The sequence below is a fragment of the Triplophysa rosa genome, linkage group LG8 (assembly GCF_024868665.1).
Source record: "Triplophysa rosa linkage group LG8, Trosa_1v2, whole genome shotgun sequence".
In the NCBI taxonomy this organism is placed as follows: domain Eukaryota; kingdom Metazoa; phylum Chordata; class Actinopteri; order Cypriniformes; family Nemacheilidae; genus Triplophysa; species Triplophysa rosa.
In genome coordinates, this window is record NC_079897.1 from 1,480,063 (window position 1) to 1,499,716 (window position 19,654).

General features: G+C 40.6%; 1 protein-coding gene across 2 annotated transcripts; it reads left to right on the forward strand.

Moving 5' to 3' along the window:
• The first annotated feature begins 1,272 nt into the window (after positions 1 to 1,272).
• Positions 1,273 to 19,457, forward strand: ago1 (argonaute RISC component 1). Of its 2 annotated transcripts, XM_057340047.1 has the most exons (20): positions 1,273 to 1,388; positions 5,021 to 5,207; positions 5,509 to 5,629; positions 5,788 to 5,969; positions 6,165 to 6,301; positions 7,012 to 7,145; positions 7,973 to 7,985; positions 8,141 to 8,228; positions 8,430 to 8,577; positions 8,653 to 8,772; positions 9,885 to 10,007; positions 11,224 to 11,357; positions 11,443 to 11,627; positions 11,707 to 11,866; positions 11,958 to 12,048; positions 13,866 to 14,060; positions 14,331 to 14,465; positions 14,628 to 14,729; positions 14,813 to 15,012; positions 16,691 to 19,457. In XM_057340047.1, the coding sequence occupies exons 1-20, from the start codon at positions 1,364 to 1,366 to the stop codon at positions 16,797 to 16,799; spliced, it is 2,589 nt and encodes an 862-aa protein (XP_057196030.1). In that variant the 5' UTR covers positions 1,273 to 1,363; the 3' UTR covers positions 16,800 to 19,457. The 2 variants fall into 2 exon arrangements, with proteins under 2 accessions (XP_057196030.1, XP_057196031.1); XM_057340048.1 differs by lacking the exon at positions 7,973 to 7,985 and having other exon boundaries at positions 7,012 to 7,146.
• Positions 19,458 to 19,654: the final 197 nt, after the last annotated feature.

A 19,654-nucleotide genomic window follows, 5' to 3' on the forward strand; every position in this document is an offset into this window, starting at 1 on the left:
ACCACTCAGTGGTGCATTATTAGTATGTCATGTTAACAGTTTATATTATATAATATTTGATTATATTTATATTATAGAGTAGTTTGTATTATATTGTTCATTAAAAGTTTTGGTACTGTGTTGTTGGGTCATCAATTGATGTTCAGTGTACCATCGCTCTGGGTCTTGAAGCAAAACCACTTGAGAAATACAGGTTTGTACTGTGCATGTGTAATTTCTCTTCATCTCTTTAGTACAGAGAACAATACTGTGCATTGTGTTATATACTGCATAATAAAACAATGAAATGGATTATGTATTATTTACTATAAATTATTTTGGTTTTATTGGAAACTATAATGCTCTCTGGGTCTATGTGACGCATGGAAGTTAAAGGGATACTTCACCCAAAAACGAAAATTCTGTCATTTACTCACCTTCGAGTTGTTCAAAATCAGAATAAATTTCTTTGTTCTGATGAACACAGAGAAAGATATTTGTAAGAATGCTTATAACCAGACAGATTTGGCCCCCCATTGACTACCATAGTAGGAAAAAAATACAACGGTAGTCAAAAGTGCCCCAGAACTAAGGTATTTTTTCCTACTATGGGAGTCAATGGGAGCAAAATCTGTTTGGTTATAAGCATTTTTCCAAACATCTTTCTCTGTGTTTATCAGAACAAAGAAATGTATACAGATTTGGAACTCGAAGGTGAGTAAATGACAGAATTTTCATTTTTGGGTGAACTATCACTTTCATAACACCATCAAGACCCAAAACACACAACATAAAGGAATTTTGTAATGTAAACCGCTAATAGTTCTTAATGAGATTTGTAATTCAAACATTAGAATTTCTAGTGTTAGCTTAGCATTCAATAAACGGTCCCTGGTCTAAATGAATAAACGTGATATTTCATCGCCCAGTAGAGGGCGAGAACCAAACAGACCGCCAACAGTCAAGAATTTCAACAGTGGGAGGAGGAGAAGAAGAAGAAAAAGGGCTCTCGGTCTATAGGGGGTGACGGACGGGTCGACCGTTTTTGTTCCGCTGGGGAGTCCTGCTTGAACGGTGAGCAGGTGCCACAACACCCGAAGCCCAACAGCTCGACGAGCCACACCGACCCGGGCCATCCAGCCACGGACTGACCGAGCCCTGAGCAGGCGGGTCACCGCAGGCAGTCTTACGGATCGGAACCAAGCAGCTTTTGTCTGCCTCCAACTCCTGCGGGTCTGGGGGCTCCAGCAGGGGCGGCGGAGACGATCCCGCACGCCCAGGGAAGGAGGCTGGAAGTCGGAGAGGGTGCCAGCCTGCAGGGCCGGGGCGCCGTGGCGAGTGAACGTCCGGGCTGTGGTGAACCCTTTGCGGATAAGTGGATGGGATGGAGCCGGGACCATCTGGCGCTGGTGGGTTTGGATGTTTCAAGTTGTTCTGCTTGCGAGGGTTTTGAAACAAAACAACGTTTCGTTGCGTACACGTTAGACGTTGATGTGAAACACTGTATCATGCTGTAATGTTGCACCGCAGCGCGCGCTCTCATGATACAATGTAACATTTACTAATCCAGATTTGCGCACAATTCACGCGAAGTGAGAGAAGATGAGGGAGTACGTCAGGTCAGGGGTCGTGGGAAGACATGAGGGTGAATCCCGCCTTCAGCACATGCAGGAGAAGAAAGTGACCCGCGGGGGTCTTTATCGATCTCAGTCCAATATTACCAATCCAAGCTCCATCAACATGAAATGTAAACACACACGACTGTGCGACGGATGGATGAGCAGATTAATGATCGATGTTAAGAGGGATTGAAGCTGCTGTTGGTATTTTGGTTGGTCTGTTTTCATAAATAGCTGGTGTCTGAATTATAGTCATTAGATGCCAAACTCTGAACACAACCGTATTAAATATGGAACTTTTGCAGGCTTTCCACCTTCCTAGAAAATCTAGATCGATTGTGGAACACTAGGATTTTAGTGGATTTTAATACACAGCAAAATCGCCAGTGTTAAAAAGGGTCAAATGAACTCTCACAGTGTTTATATAATCCACACTTTGTGTTGTAGTGTTGTAGTTCCTCCTTGCTTTACGTTCTTACTTGATTTATAAAGCACTTTCACACGACCCTCAGTTGATCCAAAGTGCTGTACAATACAACTAAAAATAAACACAGTTAGAAACAAAACACAACATCACAAATACGGATTATCTCGGCTAGTTAAAATCAACAGACAGTGGGTGTTTTTTAAGCAGGCATTTATTGGTATTGAGGGAGCAGACATTGGTCATTTGTTCCAATTTGACCTTGATCTAGGAACCACGGTTACTAGATCTCAGGGGCCTATTTGGTCTGCGAAAAGAGATGGCTTCAGAGAGATATAATGCTGCTTGATTTAGCAGAGGTTTAAAAACGAAGTTCGATAGTGCACACTACATTGACACCGATCTCATTAGTCCATCACAAATTCTGAAGTAAACATCTATTTTAATGTTCTTTGGCTCACTAGTGAGGTGTCTTTATTAATGAGCGGTAGGGGAGGGGGGGTCACAGGGGGCTTTGCACTGGCCAGGTGGCGTCTCTGTGGATCTTGACCCTTCAGTCTTAAGCAGGTCATCTAGGGTTCTGAACCCGTCGTGTTCAGTTACTAGCTCAATATATATTTGTTAAATATTCATTTGAATACGTTACTATTTCGTCCAATCAGCTGTCATTGCTTGCGAAGTAGATTTAAAAAAATATTAGGAAAACGTCGTCAAGAGTTTTGAGTCATGACACTAACATATCATGGGATCAAGAGTTGTGAACTGTTCTTGACAACTAACACATTTTTGCTACTAAGTTGAATTCAGAGACGTCAAACATCTGTCACAACACTTGGATTAAGTCACACTTTTACAAACGTATTCAGCAAAAGCACATTACAATATGTAAAACTATATCGTTAACATGCAATATATCATCCGGCCGTAATGGAGAGTCACTATTGTTTTCTGGGTGCTTGTGATCTGGCTTCTTTTTTCCAGCCATCTGCTGTTGCTTTCAGATGACGAGGGCGTCACCGCAGCGTCCGTGCAGAGAGTTTCTTATCGAACAAGACTTATTGGCAACTTCCAGTGTACTTCTTCACCAACGAACACTCGTATGGCCCTTGAATCATACCCGAGCTATAAAGTGGGCCTTGTAAGAGAAGATTGATGACCTTGTCTCGGTGTAATGCCGAGGTGCTCGCTGGCACTATAAGATGAATAAGGCCAAGGTCCATGCACATTAGTCCAGCTTTCCCAAAACCCCCACGTATCCCCGGCTCTCCTGATCTCCATGACAATGTATGTTGCTGTGCTGTTGCTATGGTGAGGCTGGGAATGTTTTGGGGCCCCCGTGTTTGTGTGTGCTGATGTGGAGGCGTGGGGGGCTCGCTCCGTCTTCCCCCCCCCGTTTTGAGAAGGAGGGCAGCTGGGGTCTTTGTTATGATGGAGGGAGTGTTCTTCATGGGCAGAGGGGTTAAGGGCGTCAGCACACTGCTTTTGGTTTAGGATGAATTTTACATCGACTGGCAACCGAAATGGCTAACAAAACTGCTAGTTAGGCAAAAGTAAAGGAAGTGTAATTCTAGATGAAGTGTGTGATTATTATTTTTTTTTTTGCACCGCTAGCGTTGCTAATGAAATCGCAAAAAAAATTCAAACAGGTTTCCTGAGCACGCTCCCTGGCTGCTATTGGTTTAATAAAGTGATAGTTCCGCCCTCAAGCTCATTCCATTGGTTGAAAAAATGTTGGCGTGTAGGTAGGGCTGGTCTGACGTGTTGATCAGAGGCACAACGTTTACACTTTAAAGGGAATAAACCTACACCGTGATAATACTTCTTCTTGTCTCTGCATCTGATCTGAAACAGTATTAAAAGTATTTTAATATTTAAAACCAGGCTGTTGTTGCTCTATGAGAACTTAAGTCAGGCATGTTGTGTTTTATCCAAATGACTTTATTTAAACGGTACAGTTTATCAGTATATGCGTTCCCTGGGAATCAAACCCATGACCTTTTGCCCTGTGTTTTCTAGTATGTAGGTGACATCACAGTCTGACCCTAGTGAAAATGCTGCATTCTTTCTCTAAATGCATGAATTTACACAATGGAAAACAATATATTTATTGTTGTGTGCGTTATCTTTTCTTATAGTGTATGTCCTGTTTTTTGCTTTAATGACAAACCTCACGTGAGTTGGCATGGGCTTGTGTTGAAGACGCACAACCTGTTGATCCATGTTTTCCCAGCGGGAGTTGATGTGCGCTTCGATGCAAATCTTTTTTTCATGTTTGCTCCAAAACTTGGTGGAAAGTCAGAACTCTGCATGTTGGGTTTAGTAAAAGGCACATTATTGAACAAACAAACATGCAGTGGTGCAGATGTGTACAACTTATTCAATCGAATTGAATCAAGTTGTAAATGTTACGTACAATAACATTGGCTATACACGTCATTACAAGTCTAAAAATGCTCAATTTATTTTTATGAGTTGAAGTATTGCAAAAGAAACTTAAAAAAAACAAAGTTTTTTTTATCAATACTTATCAATAATATTAATTAAAGTGTATAATGAAAATAGTATTCTTATTGATTAGTTGGATGAATGCTTTGCTTTTATCTTGTAATGTTTCTATTTGAAACATTTATACGTCACACTGTGTTTAGTTCAGTGTTTCGTTGATTATTAACTATTTTGATTTGATAGTTTTTGGGTTGTGAACACTCTTTCCTCACCCTCTCTACATTCTTTCATTTTTCCTCTCATGGCCACCCCGACCCCCTTCCCGTTCTGGCACCATCGTCTTTGTTCCTCTTTCCTCTTTTGTCCCATGTCCACACACACTGCTGTCACCATATCTGAACACACATAATCCCACCGACTCCCCCCGAATTCGCTCGTGCTCCTCTAACCTTCCCCTGATCATCAATGCATCTGTCTGCTCTGCCGTCTGACCTCTCTCTCTCTTACTGATTCGCTCACTCACTCACTCTCTCTGTCTGTGCCCTGTCCGCAGTGCCCATGGGGCCGTACCCCCCACCCCTGCAGCAGGTGTTCCAGGCTCCCCGCAGGCCAGGCGTGGGCACCGTCGGCAAGCCCATCAAGCTGCTTGCCAACTACTTTGAGGTGGAGATCCCAAAAATGGATGTTTACCACTATGAAGTGGACATCAAACCTGATAAGTGTCCTCGGCGGGTCAACAGGTAACCGCTACTCGAATGTCGTCAGTGGAACCCTAATATGATCTTTCTATTCGCTGTTTCTAGAATATAATATGGGTCAGAAATCAAACCCGTCAGATGACATCTTGCGTGACCTAGAACACATTTTTTGCATAAAAATAAGTTGAAATAACTTTCATTTGTAGAGTCGAAAACACCTTTACCAAGTGATATAAAAGCTCATCTCTTCTTGCAGGCACTTTATGTGTTAAGAATAATTTTTGTATCGCAGGTGCTTTATTTTCCTTTGATTTGACTAAACCTCAAACATTGATCCTCACAGGGAGGTTGTGGAATACATGGTCCAACATTTCAAACCGCAGCTCTTTGGCGACCGAAAGCCGGTGTATGATGGAAAGAAGAACATCTACACTGTCCTGGCTTTACCTATAGGCAGTGAGAAGGTTTGTAAAATGACATTCAGAAATGTGTCCACGTGGCATATTTCTCAATAAATGTTGCTGCTTACATTTGGTGCCTGTAAATGCAAAATTGTTTTTATTTACCGATGTTTACAAGGTTCTTGTGCTGAAGTCTCATTTCAGACTGTGTGATGTTGCAGGTTGACTTTGAGGTGACCATTCCTGGCGAGGGGAAGGACCGCATCTTCAAAGTGTCCATCCGGTGGTTGGCAAAGGTGTCATGGAGGCTTCTACAGGAGACGCTGGTCAGTGGACGTCTGCAGGTCCCGCTGGATTCTGTCCAAGCCCTCGACGTGGCTATGAGACATCTGGCCTCCATGAGGTACCACACTGAGTTCTGGAGAGATCTAAAGGTGCCCTGCTTGAAAACACAAGAAACAGAACTTAAATAAATGAAGCTAAACTTCTTAAAAAATCACGATTTTACACAGATTCTGGAGCAGTAAGACAAGCTTTTCTTAAACAGAAACTGGTTCTTTATCTTAAAGGCGAAAATCATTTCTTTGGTGTGTTGCAGGTACACTCCGGTCGGCCGTTCCTTCTTTTCACCTCCGGAGGGTTACTATCATCCTCTGGGTGGGGGTAGAGAGGTGTGGTTTGGCTTCCATCAGTCTGTCCGGCCAGCCATGTGGAAGATGATGCTCAACATTGATGGTATGATGTCATCCTTTCGTCGTCAGTTACTCATCCTCACGTTGTTCCAAACCTGTATGTTATTATGAGAGTTACTGGAGTGAGCTGTAACTGAACGTAACATTAGAAATACCTATCGATGACATCATAGATGAACCTTTAAAGGGATAGTGCATTAAAAAATGAAAACTCTGTCATCATTTAGCTGTATACATTTTATTGTTGAACTCCAAACAAAAGAAGATATTTGCGAGAATGTGTGTAAACTAACACTGGGTTCACACTAAACGCGAATTAAACGTTTTGCGAGTAAATTACATACAACGTCGATGCAAAGACGCGTAAAGATGGCGAATGTGCATCAATCTCGTCTTCCGCGAAGGTTGAAAATATTTGTCAGATCGCGTCACTCGCTCGAAAATAACGAACTATTCCCGCGAGTAATAAAGAGCGTGGAACGTGATTGTTCGCGTTTGGTGTCAGTTCTGGGGCACCATTGACTTCTAAAGTATGAAACGAAACTACTGTGGTAGTCGATAGTGCCCCAGAACTGTTTGGTTTCCCACATGCTTCAAAATATCTTCTTGTATGTTCAACAGAACAAAGAAATTTGATCAGACTTAAAACAACTTGAGGGTGAGGAAATGACTGTTGTTGGGTGAACTATCCCTTTAAGTTTCCTCACGCTCGTTTGTACTTGAGTTTAAACTCTTTATTCTCACTGTTCCCAGTATCTGCGACGGCGTTCTATAAAGCCCAGCCGGTCATTGAGTTCATGTGTGAGGTTCTGGACATCCGTAACATTGATGAACAGCCCAAAACTCTTACTGACTCACAAAGAGTCCGCTTTACCAAGGAGATTAAAGGTGGGTCTCTTCTCTTCTCTTCTCTTCTCTTCTCTTCTCTTCTCTTCTCTTCTCTTCTCTTCTCTTCTCTTCTCTTCTCTTCTCTTCTCTTCTCTTCTCTGTGTCTCTTGCTCTTCCTCTTCTCTTGCTCTTCTCTTGCTTGTCCTTTCTCTCTTCGTTCTCTTTCTGCGCTTTCTTCGCTCTTCTGTCTACGGCTGCGCTCGCTGCTCTCGCTCATTCTCTGCTTTCTCTGACTCTCGGTGCTCCTCGTACTCTGCCTCTTCTCCTCTCCTCTCCTCTCCTCTTTTCCCTCTCCTCTCCTCTTTTCCCTCTCCTCTCCTCTCCTCTCCTCTCCTCTTTCACTCTGTTGTTTCGCCTCAACCAGAAAGCATCCTATAAATGCAGCACAATTACTAATCACTCGTATCAAATAGTAAGCACCAAAGCAACCACCCAGAACACCTAGCGACCTCTCCTCCTTAAATTCGGTCAGGTGAGGTCATTGGGTGAGCTCAGCGTCTAGCTCGGATTTTGTCCTTTTATGTCTTTGTCTTTGGATCGGATGAGTCATTTTGATATTGTGATATGCTAAACAGTGATGCATGCGAATGTTACTGTGTTGAAATAATCCTTTTTACCTGTTTTCATGTATTGCAAGAGGAATGATTCTGACTGATGTTATATCAGCACAGGGTTGAAATGTTCCGTCAGAACCGTAAAGCGCCTCGTTCAAGTCATACACTGAAGTTCATAATAACTGTTGTGATGTACTTGACGGCGGTTACACATTTCCTTCTTTTTACTTATTTTCCATGTTTCCCATGCTCTTCGACCTGTTTAATCTGCTGGTCTCAAACAAGGTATCAGTGACATCAGAGGCACCACGTGCTGTTTTAAATCGGTTACAAACCGACTCTTTAATGTTTTTTGTACTTGTATGTCTCGTGTTTTAAAGGTTCTGACATATTTGCGTGTTCACTTGTGTTTTGTTGTTCTGTTGATGGACGACCGGCAGGCCTGAAGGTGGAGGTTACTCACTGCGGTCAGATGAAGAGAAAATACCGCGTCTGCAACGTCACCCGTCGCCCTGCTAGTCACCAAACGTGAGTATCGTGATCGGGAACGTTCGGTGAGGTCTCATTTTTTAATAAGTTATCTTGTTGCATGTTCATGCATAGTATTTAGAAATTTCACATTGTAAATCCGGGTTTGATATTTTCTTTACTGTCGATTTTAGTGTGAAAGAATGTTAGGATCGTTTGTTTTACGGACCGCTATTTTTCCTCTGCACATCTTGTCACCAGGTTTCCTCTTCAGCTGGAGAGCGGACAGACGGTAGAATGTACGGTGGCTCAATACTTTAAACAGAAATACAGCCTGCAGCTGAAATACCCTCATCTGCCCTGTCTACAGGTGGGCCAGGAGCAGAAACACACCTACCTGCCTCTGGAGGTGAGTTCCGCCATTCACACTTTTACAGTAAACACGGGTGAGATTCTCATCTCTCACACGCGGATGTTTGTGCAGGTCTGCAATATTGTAGCGGGGCAACGTTGTATCAAGAAACTGACAGATAATCAAACATCCACCATGATCAAAGCCACGGCACGTTCAGCTCCCGACCGACAGGAGGAGATCAGCAGACTGGTGAGTGTTGACCTCCAATTTTTTCGTCTTACTTATACTATGACTTAAAAGTGTGTACTTTTTTATGGAAAAGTGCATAGCAAAATGGTATTTCAGCTTTTCATCATTTATGATTGATGACATTTAATCTTTACTTTCGAATTCAATTTATTAACTTGGTGACACAATGAATAGTGGGTATTAATATCAGTTGTTAGAAAGTGTGTGAATCTGCACTTTGAATTTTCACCGAGAACACCACCCGGGTACTTCGATACTAATTTTAACATTAAGATTTGGACATACTTCTTATTTCCAATGCTATTTATGATGGATAGAATGTGTGAATTAGGATGCAGGACGAGTTACTGAACGCTTTCTAAGTTCTGCATTCTAAGTTTGTGGTGTGTTTTTGTGGTTGAGGTGATTATAGATTTTTAGTCAGGGATTTATTTTCTCTGTTTCTGATATCTTGCACCTCTCCATCACCGCTCTCTGTCTTAACCATGACTAAAGATGAGATCATGAGAGGTTCTTTATATCCGCGTCATTATTCCCCCGGTGATTTGATTTGATGAGGATCATTGAGCCGTTGAATCTGCTGAGATTGAATCATGAGTCACTGAGCTTCTGATTCAGATGTTCAGTTCTGGGTCTCGTATCTGAACGTGTTGTTCCTCCCAGAATAAGAACATCGTTGAGGTTCATGTTCAGATGTTCAGATGCAAACACACACCGTTTATTAACCACACTGATTAATCCCATCATATTTGAATTGCTTTTTTTTGTGGATTAACATAAATTAGTTTTCATTTCACTTAAAAAAACTTTGTGCAAATTGTGTGTTCATTATACAACCTCTGAAATGACTCCGGTGTGAAATGGCCACTTTTCGTAATCCAGAAGGGTCAAATCCAGTTTCAGGCCTTCATTTTGACCTCAACACCGAGTGCTAACCAGAAATAAAAGTGTATCTAATGTAGAATCTGCAATCGCGTTTAGTTCTGTAAACTCTGCATAGCATGGAAAATATTCTTTTAAAATTGTGTTGCAACGCCCAAGAAAGAGGTTGAAATTCGTTTCTGGTCCGAGATCGTTTTAAGAATGCATTCTAATCCTGTTTTTATACCCAGATGAAGAACGCAAACTTCAATCTGGATCCCTACATTCAAGAGTTTGGGATTAAGGTGAAGGACGACATGGCCGAGGTGACGGGACGAGTTCTTCCTGCTCCGATCCTGCAGTACGGCGGTCGGGTGAGACACACATCAGCGTATGGAGACTGCTGTCTTTCAGTCTTCTCTTCATGGCCTTAACCACATTACACACACATTCACAAAATCACAAGGTCTGCATGTGCCTGTTCTCCATCACAGCTGAGATCAAGCAACGTCTTGTGAAAGCCGTGAGCCGAATCACCAATATATAGCCGCGGAAAAAATTGAGAGACCATTTCAAAATGAATTTATTATTTCTAGGTATGCGTTTAGGTAACATGATCATTTTTGTTGGATTCTGTGAACTACGAAGAATATTTTTCCCAAATTTCAAATAAAATATTGTTTCTATTTGCATTTATTTGCAGAAAATGAAAACTGGAGAAACAGGTGAAAATAACAGAAAAGATGCCGTGTATTTGAAATGATGATTAAATGACATTTTTTGACACAATTTGGAACGGTCTTTTAATTTTTTTCTGCGGCTGTATATTAAAGTCCCCGTGAACCGGAAGTTGCGATCGTTTTTACTTTCGTATTTTGACGCATTTCAGAGTGAAATGGAATTTCTAATCAGAAAAATAGTAGGCGTGGCTTTCGTCTTTCTCTGCGATTTGATTGGATGTATAAAAACAGCCGTTGCATTTTGAAATAGAACTGGCAGCAGACTGACAGTTGAGGGGGAGGAGTTAACAGAGGCTCCGCCCAAGCCTTCTAACTTACTTCATTTAAGATGGATAGTCATTACAGGATTGAAGTGCATTTTCAGATTTTAACTGAAGATTATGAGGGCACACGCATTTTAAAAAGAGAATGACCCACATTGATCAACTATTTACAATAAACGCTGCAATATTTCATGATATAATAGCCATTGTCATTTTTTATTTCACTGGGACTTTAAAGAACAACTCAAATAACATAAATTATGCTATCTTAAAGTTTTTCACTTGAACTCTATTCACATTTGTCCTTCTAACAAATAATTTAAAATTAAAATAACAATCTTAAAATGTTCTATTTTGTACTTATTAATAAATGTGCAACAATTTTTCAAAACAACATTTCAGAAAATTTATTTCAGCAGTACGGACCGCATAATAATAAAGAAAAAAACGACATAAAAAGCTGAAAATTTTAAAATACATGGTGTTAAGAAATATATCAATATTACAGGTTTGCATCCTTTGAATGTTGTGGTTTGCTGTTTATGAGGTCTTGTTTTGAACTCTTTCTTGTGTTTGTTGGTGAACAGAATCGTGCCATTGCGACACCCAATCAGGGTGTTTGGGATATGAGGGGTAAACAGTTCTATAATGGCATCGAGATCAAAGTTTGGGCCATCGCTTGCTTCGCCCCGCAGAAGCAGTGTCGGGAAGAAGTGTTAAAGTAAGAGTCTCATCCGTCTCTACAACCATGTAAAAAGAAGCGCAAGGACCTGAAAAATGCTGATGCTGATCTGTATCTTCCTCAGGAACTTCACAGACCAGCTGCGTAAGATCTCAAAGGATGCTGGGATGCCCATCCAGGGTCAGCCGTGTTTCTGCAAGTATGCGCAGGGAGCAGACAGCGTGGAGCCCATGTTCAGACACCTGAAGAACACGTACTCTGGACTTCAGCTCATCATCGTCATCCTGCCGGGAAAAACACCCGTCTATGGTGAGAGCGTGTGACGTCACGCACGTGTTTGTGCGAATGAAGCCTGTCAGACCTTGATTTCTCTCTGTTGTGTGTGCAGCTGAAGTGAAGCGTGTCGGAGACACTCTTCTGGGAATGGCCACTCAGTGTGTGCAGGTGAAGAACGTGGTGAAGACGTCTCCTCAGACGCTCTCCAACCTCTGCCTCAAGATCAACGTCAAGCTCGGCGGCATCAACAACATCCTGGTGCCACATCAACGGTGAGACGTCACTGCTGTGAACCGTGTGGATGTGTGGAGAAAACATTCGTCTGTCATGAGTTTTAACACTTCTCTCTGATCCCGCTCGCAGGTCCGCTGTGTTCCAACAGCCGGTGATCTTTTTGGGTGCAGATGTTACTCATCCACCCGCTGGTGATGGAAAGAAACCGTCTATCACAGCTGTAAGCATTTTAACTTTCCTGTTCAACTTTAAATTTAATGAGTTTTATTAGATCCAAGTAGGGCTGGGCGATATACTGTTTATCAGACATTCATAAGGATTTTGCTGTTGATATATTTCAAACATTTTGAGCTTTTCATTTGGACATTACATTTCTTTGAGTGTCTTTATTGTCCTGTGTTTATGGGAGTTGAATATTTCAAAGCGTTAAGAACTTTAACTTTTAGTTCTTATAGTTTTGTTTTTAGTTTTATTGTAGTTTTAGTAATATTTTAAATTGGCATCTATTTTTTAGTTTTTATGTTAATTTTAGTTAAATTTTTAGCAATTTCGTTATATGCTTTTGTCATTTTATTATTATTTTTTTGTTGCTATATAAGATTTATTTTTTTGTTTATTATTATAATTTTAGTGCTTTAAACTTGATTTGATATTTTTAGGCCAATATTTTACTCGATTTCAATAAACAATAACAAAGTTTTATTTACATTTTGTATTAATTATTTATAATATTTTAATTAATTAATTAATACATTTATTTTTATTGTTTGTTTACATGATTTTCTTACATAATATAATGTTTTTAACTTACATTATAATACTTAAAAGGTTTTTACTTACAATATATTATATTACTTTTAAAATAATATTATTAAAGTATTATACTATATTGTAAGTAAAAACATTATATTTCTTATATTTTAAATCAAAACCTGCAGCATTAACAACACACATTGAATATAAAGCATATGAAGGAGACAAAAATGTGCCTCATATTTAGAAATAAAAATGTCGGTTTATTACAGTATATTAAATTGGTGCATATGAATGAAAATGATTAAATATTGTTGCTTCTGTTCAAGTAGCATTGGAAAAAATATCCATTTAGATTTTTCTCATTTTTTTTACTTAACACTTGAAAGCATTTTGAATCCACTTTAGTGGTTCTGCTCAATAGAAATTCAATTCATTCTTTTAGGTTATTTCCGTATAAATCCAAGGTTCAAGAACGAAAAAACAACAGCGCAAAGTTTTAATATTCAATCTTTACTTGAGATTACGTTGGTTATATTGTATAGAAAGAGTGAACGTAGTTTTATACACGTAACACAACTAATGACCGCCCTGATGTTATCCGGGGTTGTGAAAGCCGCCCAAATTCACGTAACGGTCCTGACTGCATAAGAACAGAACAGAGGAGCTGAGGGCTGGATGTTCTGAGGGGGTGGGCGAGGGGGCTTTGATGTGAGAATGGCTCACCGATGAGTCACGGTCGAGGAGGAAATGACATCACCACACACCCTGCTTTACGTAACCACTTGTAAACTCGTAGTCTTTCTGCGGTTGCCAAGCGATGGTGACAAAGGGCTGAGTCACAGAGACGGACCCGTTTGAGAACCGCCTCATGAGTGGGCAGATAATAAGAGACAAACGGATGGTTTTCTGCAACTAGAGGGCGTCAGTTTTCTTATACCGATCGTCTGGTTTGTGTTATTGCATTTCTCTGGTGCAGAGTTTGTAACTTTTTGCGTTGCCGTGTGCAGGGACAGATTAGACAAAAATAAAAATGATTTCATCCTTTATTCATCCTCATGTCATTCCTGTATTTCTGACAGGAAGATATTTTGAAGAATGTTGATAACCAAACAACTTTGAACTTGCATTGTATGAACACCAAACCTCGGAGACATTTCTCAAAATATCTTCTTTTGTGTTCCACTGAATAGGGTCATAAAAATAAAAATAATTGGGGTAATCTTGATCGATTGCGTATATTGGATTTGGATATACTGTAAGTCGGCTGTGATGTCTCTGTAGGTGGTGGGCAGTATGGATGCTCATCCCAGCAGATATTGTGCTACGGTTCGAGTCCAGAGACCCAGACAGGAGATCATTGAAGACCTGTCGTACATGGTGCGAGAGCTGCTCATCCAGTTCTACAAATCAACCCGCTTCAAACCCACAAGAATCATCTTCTACAGGGACGGCGTACCAGAGGGACAGTTACCACAGGTAAGGATCAAATGACTTTTATCTGGGTCGGACTTAAGGTTCCTTTGGGTTATAAAATTAGAAATCAAATCGGATTTCTTAAATCCTAGAAAGTATCATTAAAGTATCATTAGTTTGTCTCTCTGTCCACCTTCAACATTTGTCTGTTTTGTTGCTGACACACATAACGTATTTGTGGTCGATGGTCAACGTTGCGGTTGTGTGATGCTGTGGCTTAAGATCAATACTAATAAGGAATTAACGTTTGCGTGTGTGTGTGTGTGTGTGTAGATTCTACATTATGAGCTGTTGGCCATCAGAGACGCCTGCATCAAACTGGAGAAAGACTACCAGCCCGGCATCACTTACGTAGTGGTACAGAAACGGCACCACACGCGTCTCTTCTGCGCCGACAAGTCAGAAAGAGTGAGTTCTGAACAAAACAACACGTCAACTGTCACCAGAACATCAATTAGGGCTGTCACGATATACGATTTTCACTTCACGGCTATCATGATCAAAATACTTTCCTGTAACGATATTATCACGGTATCTGGGGTTGCTTGTTAAATCCGTGTCTTTTCTCAGATTGGAAAGAGCGGGAACATTCCAGCAGGGACGACGGTGGACACCAGCATCACTCATCCGTTTGAGTTTGACTTTTACCTGTGCAGTCATGCAGGTATTCAGGTGAGCGGATGTTCTGCGCTTTTGACCGTCATCGCTCAAGTGTTTCTTGAGTTGTCTTTGATCTGCTGTCGGTCTCGTCTCAGGGCACCAGCCGGCCATCTCACTACTACGTCTTGTGGGACGACAATCGTTTCACTGCTGACGAGCTGCAGATTTTAACCTACCAGCTGTGTCACACATACGTGCGCTGCACCCGCTCCGTGTCCATTCCAGCTCCGGCGTACTACGCCCGACTCGTCGCCTTCAGAGCGCGCTATCACCTGGTGGATAAGGAACATGACAGGTGAGGCCATGATCTGTTTTATATTATTTCATTGTGTCTATATTAAACAAAAAATACTTTTTAATGTGTTTTATTAGATGGAATGTGTCAGGCTTTGATATTATTTTCACCCAAATGACTTTGGTTACATCAGTTGAAAGGAATGTTCTGTCAGTGTCACATGTTTTATTTACAATAACTAATGAATCGTGCAGAATAAAACGAGGGATAATTTGAAAGAAACAGAATAGAATCAATGTTAATGTCTCCGTTTCTTGAAGCTAGTCATCTCACTACGGTTTGGGGCAAAGCCATTGGTTCTTATTTACTAAACGAATCAATGTAGCCTACTACAGAAAATTAGGCGTTCACGCAAAGCTTTTATTTATTTATTAATGAATTAATAATACTATGGAAGTTAGCAGTGACTACAAGCAAATTCGATGTCAGATTTCAACTAAATGACTAAAGAAGTTCAACTAAACTAAAGAGTTAGCGTGAAGGTCTGAGTATGTTTTACTCGCTTGAGATCTAAAAAGGAATTACGAGAAATATAAAGGCGACATGTTTTTGTGTTTGTTCGGTTTTACAAACCGAAAATACTGTAGTATACTTTTAGTATTTACTACAGTAAACTGTAGTACATCGAAGTATTTACTACACTTTGTTAATGCATACCACATTATTCTGTAGTTTTAACTGTAATGATGTGATGAAATGCAGTGAATATTGAAGAATACTTGAATAAGTTTTCAATAAGTTTGAATAATACTATAGTAGGATTTTCCATACTTTACTAAAGTAAATTACTAATAGTATTTTTTAATGTGGGCATTACATTTAATAAAGTATTCTCTTTATTAATACTTATATAATTTATTTGATTGACATTATGATATCAAAGTCTCAGTGAACCGGAAGTTGCGATCGTATTTGCTTGCGTATTTTGACGCATTTCCGAGTTCGATTGAGAAAAATAATGGGCGTGGCTTTCGTCTTTCTCTGCGATTTGATTGGATGTATAAACACAGCCGTTGCATTTTGAAATGGAACTGGCAGCAGACTGACAGTTGAAGGGGAGGAGTTAACGGAGGCTCCGCCCAAACCGTCTAACATACGTCATTTGAGATGGATAGTCACTACAGGAAGGAAGTGCATTTTCAGATTTTAACTGAAGATTATGAGCGCACACGATTTAAAAAAAAAAAAAAAAGAGAATGACCCACATTGATAAACTATTTACAATAAACTCATGAAAAAAATAGGCATTGTCATTTTTATTTCACTGGGACTTTAACAGGTTTTGGCGCAAGATCGATTTCTCCTCATTAATCGGTGATCTCGCTCTAAACTGCATTTTTTTCTGACTTTATTTTATTTTGAAGCTGACAAATAAGATGGTTTTGTTGAACTTGCAATGTCAAAGTGTCAGTTTCACAATTCTTATCTTGGATGTTACGTTTCTTCATGTCGTAAAATTTAGGCACCACACTTGATCATTAGTACATCGGGGCAGGTGACGCACAAATGTTTCACGAATCCTGTTGTAAGATTGATAAATGAAGCCCAGTGTCTTTGCATTTGTCTGGCTAGGCCTATTGGACTAATAATAGCAGTAATGTATGTTTATCTTGACATGGTTACAGAAGCAAAACATAAGATTGTTGTCATGTTTAAAACCTTTTTCTAACCTGTGTAGCGGAGAGGGCAGCCACGTCTCCGGGCAAAGCAACGGCCGGGATCCACAGGCGCTGGCCAAAGCTGTTCAGATTCACCACGACACCCTGAGGACCATGTACTTTGCCTGAGACAGAGAGGTTTCTGTACCACACCCCGCCGGGTCACCACACTCCCCCTCGAGCCAGTAAACTGGGTGCTAGCAGCTCTATGAAGCCCACTAACGTGAACAGAACTGAATACGGAGTCTCACACTTTGAGTTTTGTTGAATCCGGCTGACCTATGCTCTTTTTTTTAATTTAACGGTGTATTATTGTATACTACCTTCGCACTCCCACATGTACGTTCGTATGCAATACGGAGGGAAGGAATGCAGACAAACTCGTCGTTTTGTAAGCAACCACAAAGATGCCTCTTAATCTGTACGTCCGGCCGATGTGGAGGAAATGTTTTACTCATTGCATTTTGAACGAGGGTATTTTTTTTATTGTGACTTTCCTTTTATTTGTTTTTTATTATTCTGTTTTTGTGAAATACGTGGTACATTAGCACTTAGTTTTAGTTGAAAGACGCCACGAGCCCAGCATTTATAGTCTGTGAAGCTGCAAGCGCGCAGACGCTGATGGACTGTAGCAGGTGTCTCTCCAGCGTTTCGCAGTGGTGTCACGGGTGTAGCCAAGCGTATTTAGATTTTCCTCATTAGTTAAGAGCGGCTGAATTAGCATAGATGGACCACAGAGTGCGTTAACTGTACTGGCATCAGCATTACACCGAAACCAGCATTATGCACCAGCCGAATGCAATGCCAACTCTTCAAAGCGGCTCTTGTCTTTTAAAGGGATAGTTCACCCAAAGATTTAAATTCTTTCATCGTTTATTCACCCTCGTGTCGTTCTAAACCTGTATGACTTTCTTTTGCATTTCTGACTTTCTATATTGAACCTCATTGACACAAAACCACAGAGACATTTCTCAAAATATCTTCTTTTGTGTTCCACTGACGAAAGAGTCACATACAGGTTTTATATGACGTGAGGGTGAATAAACTGTCCCTTTAACATGCATTTTTGTTCTGCATGTGATTCAGCCGTGCTCCTTGAACAGAGTTTGTTGCTCGTCTTGTCATGAACGTTCTGGTACACGTAACTCTTCCTCCACCTAAAGGAATAGTTGAGCCAAAAATGAATATTTTGTCATCGTTTAGTCACTCTCAAGTTGTTCCAACTCCGCATTCATTTGTTTCACCAAACATATTCAAGGTCCTGTTTTCCATACAACGAATGTGGGTTGTGTTCAGTGGCGCCCCATTTTCTCTCGTGTCGTGACAAAGTTGACTTTGTCCACTTAGGTGGAAGTAAGATTTTTGCAACGTAGACACGCATTCAAAAAGTTTTTTAGAAGACAAGGCATATATAGTTTATTTCTAATTCTATATGACTGCTTATGTGATGCTTTTTTGTCATTAAAGGCTGACATTATAAAGCTCCATCCGTTTGTTGTATGCAAAACAGAATTGTTTTCACGACATGGCAAACTAATACAGGTTTGGAATACCACCATGCTTATGACGATATTAAGAGTTTTGGGTGAACTGTTCCTTTAAGACATTTCTTCCACTGACCTCTGTAAGCAAAGCCAAAACGCCGGGGAAAACGACCCGCAGCACATTTCAGAGGTTGAGACGCACAATCCGTGCTCTCCGTTTGTGTCTACGCAGAAATCCAACATCGCAGTAATACCAGTTTGTATATAGCAACCCACTATCCTCCCTCACACAGAGGCCACCGACATCCCACATCGCCCCACGCTTTCACCCCGTGTTATTTTCAAAGGTGCCGCCGGTAACACTGCCACATTCCCTACACAACTCACGAGCACCTTGTACACACACACACACACACACACTTTTATCGCCCGTTTTATTGCACCTTTTACCTTCGCCTGATGTCCGTCGTTGCCGTGAGTGTATGGTGGGCATGCAGGTAATAGTCCACGGGTCAGCGGGAACGTTATGCCATGTAACCATGTCATATATTGGCTGTATGAAATGCATGTTTAAACTGAACTTGTGTTGTAACTGGAGCCTTGTAGTAGTGCACTTAATATCTGATGCCATATTTTCTCATTTGCTTTAAATGAAAGGTTCATCCGAAAATGTAAGTTTTTTTTATTATGTTTCACACAAGAAGTTTGAAATGACACAAGAGTGTGTAAAGGGTGAGTGAATTGCCATTTTTGGGTGAACTGTTTGTTTAAAGAAACCTTTGAACACTATTCAGCCACGAGAAGGGCCATGGATCTTCACCAGGCACCGTTATTGGCCGATGCCTCAAATCAGCCTCAAAGCCTAGAAAGGGTCTGTTGAAATCCAAAATAAGGATGTAACGGTCTACCATGTTTTATTTTAAATCATGTTTATGAGATGTATACAAAGACGTGCTTTTATATATTAGGTTTTACCAACCCAGCGATGTGGTTTTTATTGATGCCCCAGTGTATGAACTCAATCGGGTCTTTCCTAGACTAAATATTCAAATGCAGTACTTGACTCTCAGAAGCCACGGGCACCTCGTGGGTGAAGAACAACACGGAGGTGATTGACGGGGTGACTGGAGAGTTCACCTGACCTCACTTTTAAAGCAATATTATGCCACTGATTAAGAACAGTCCTGTCATAGCACTTCCCAATAGATTCAGTGAACGGACACGTGAGCAAGTCATTTTGGCTCGGTATGTAATAATAGTGAGAGGACTATGTTCAGAACGGTTATTTTTTAAAGAAAATAAAAGTTGTTTTTTATTGAATACTGTGTTTTGAATGGTTATTTGCTTGGGGTTTGAATTTTTTAACTGTACATATTTCATTATCGAAGAGATTTCGAGTATGGAGTGAGTTTTTGCAGTCAGTTGCTGAATGTATCCTGACCTCGGCATTCATCGCTATTACTTACAGACAACATGTAGTGTTCTTTGCTATTTATTTAC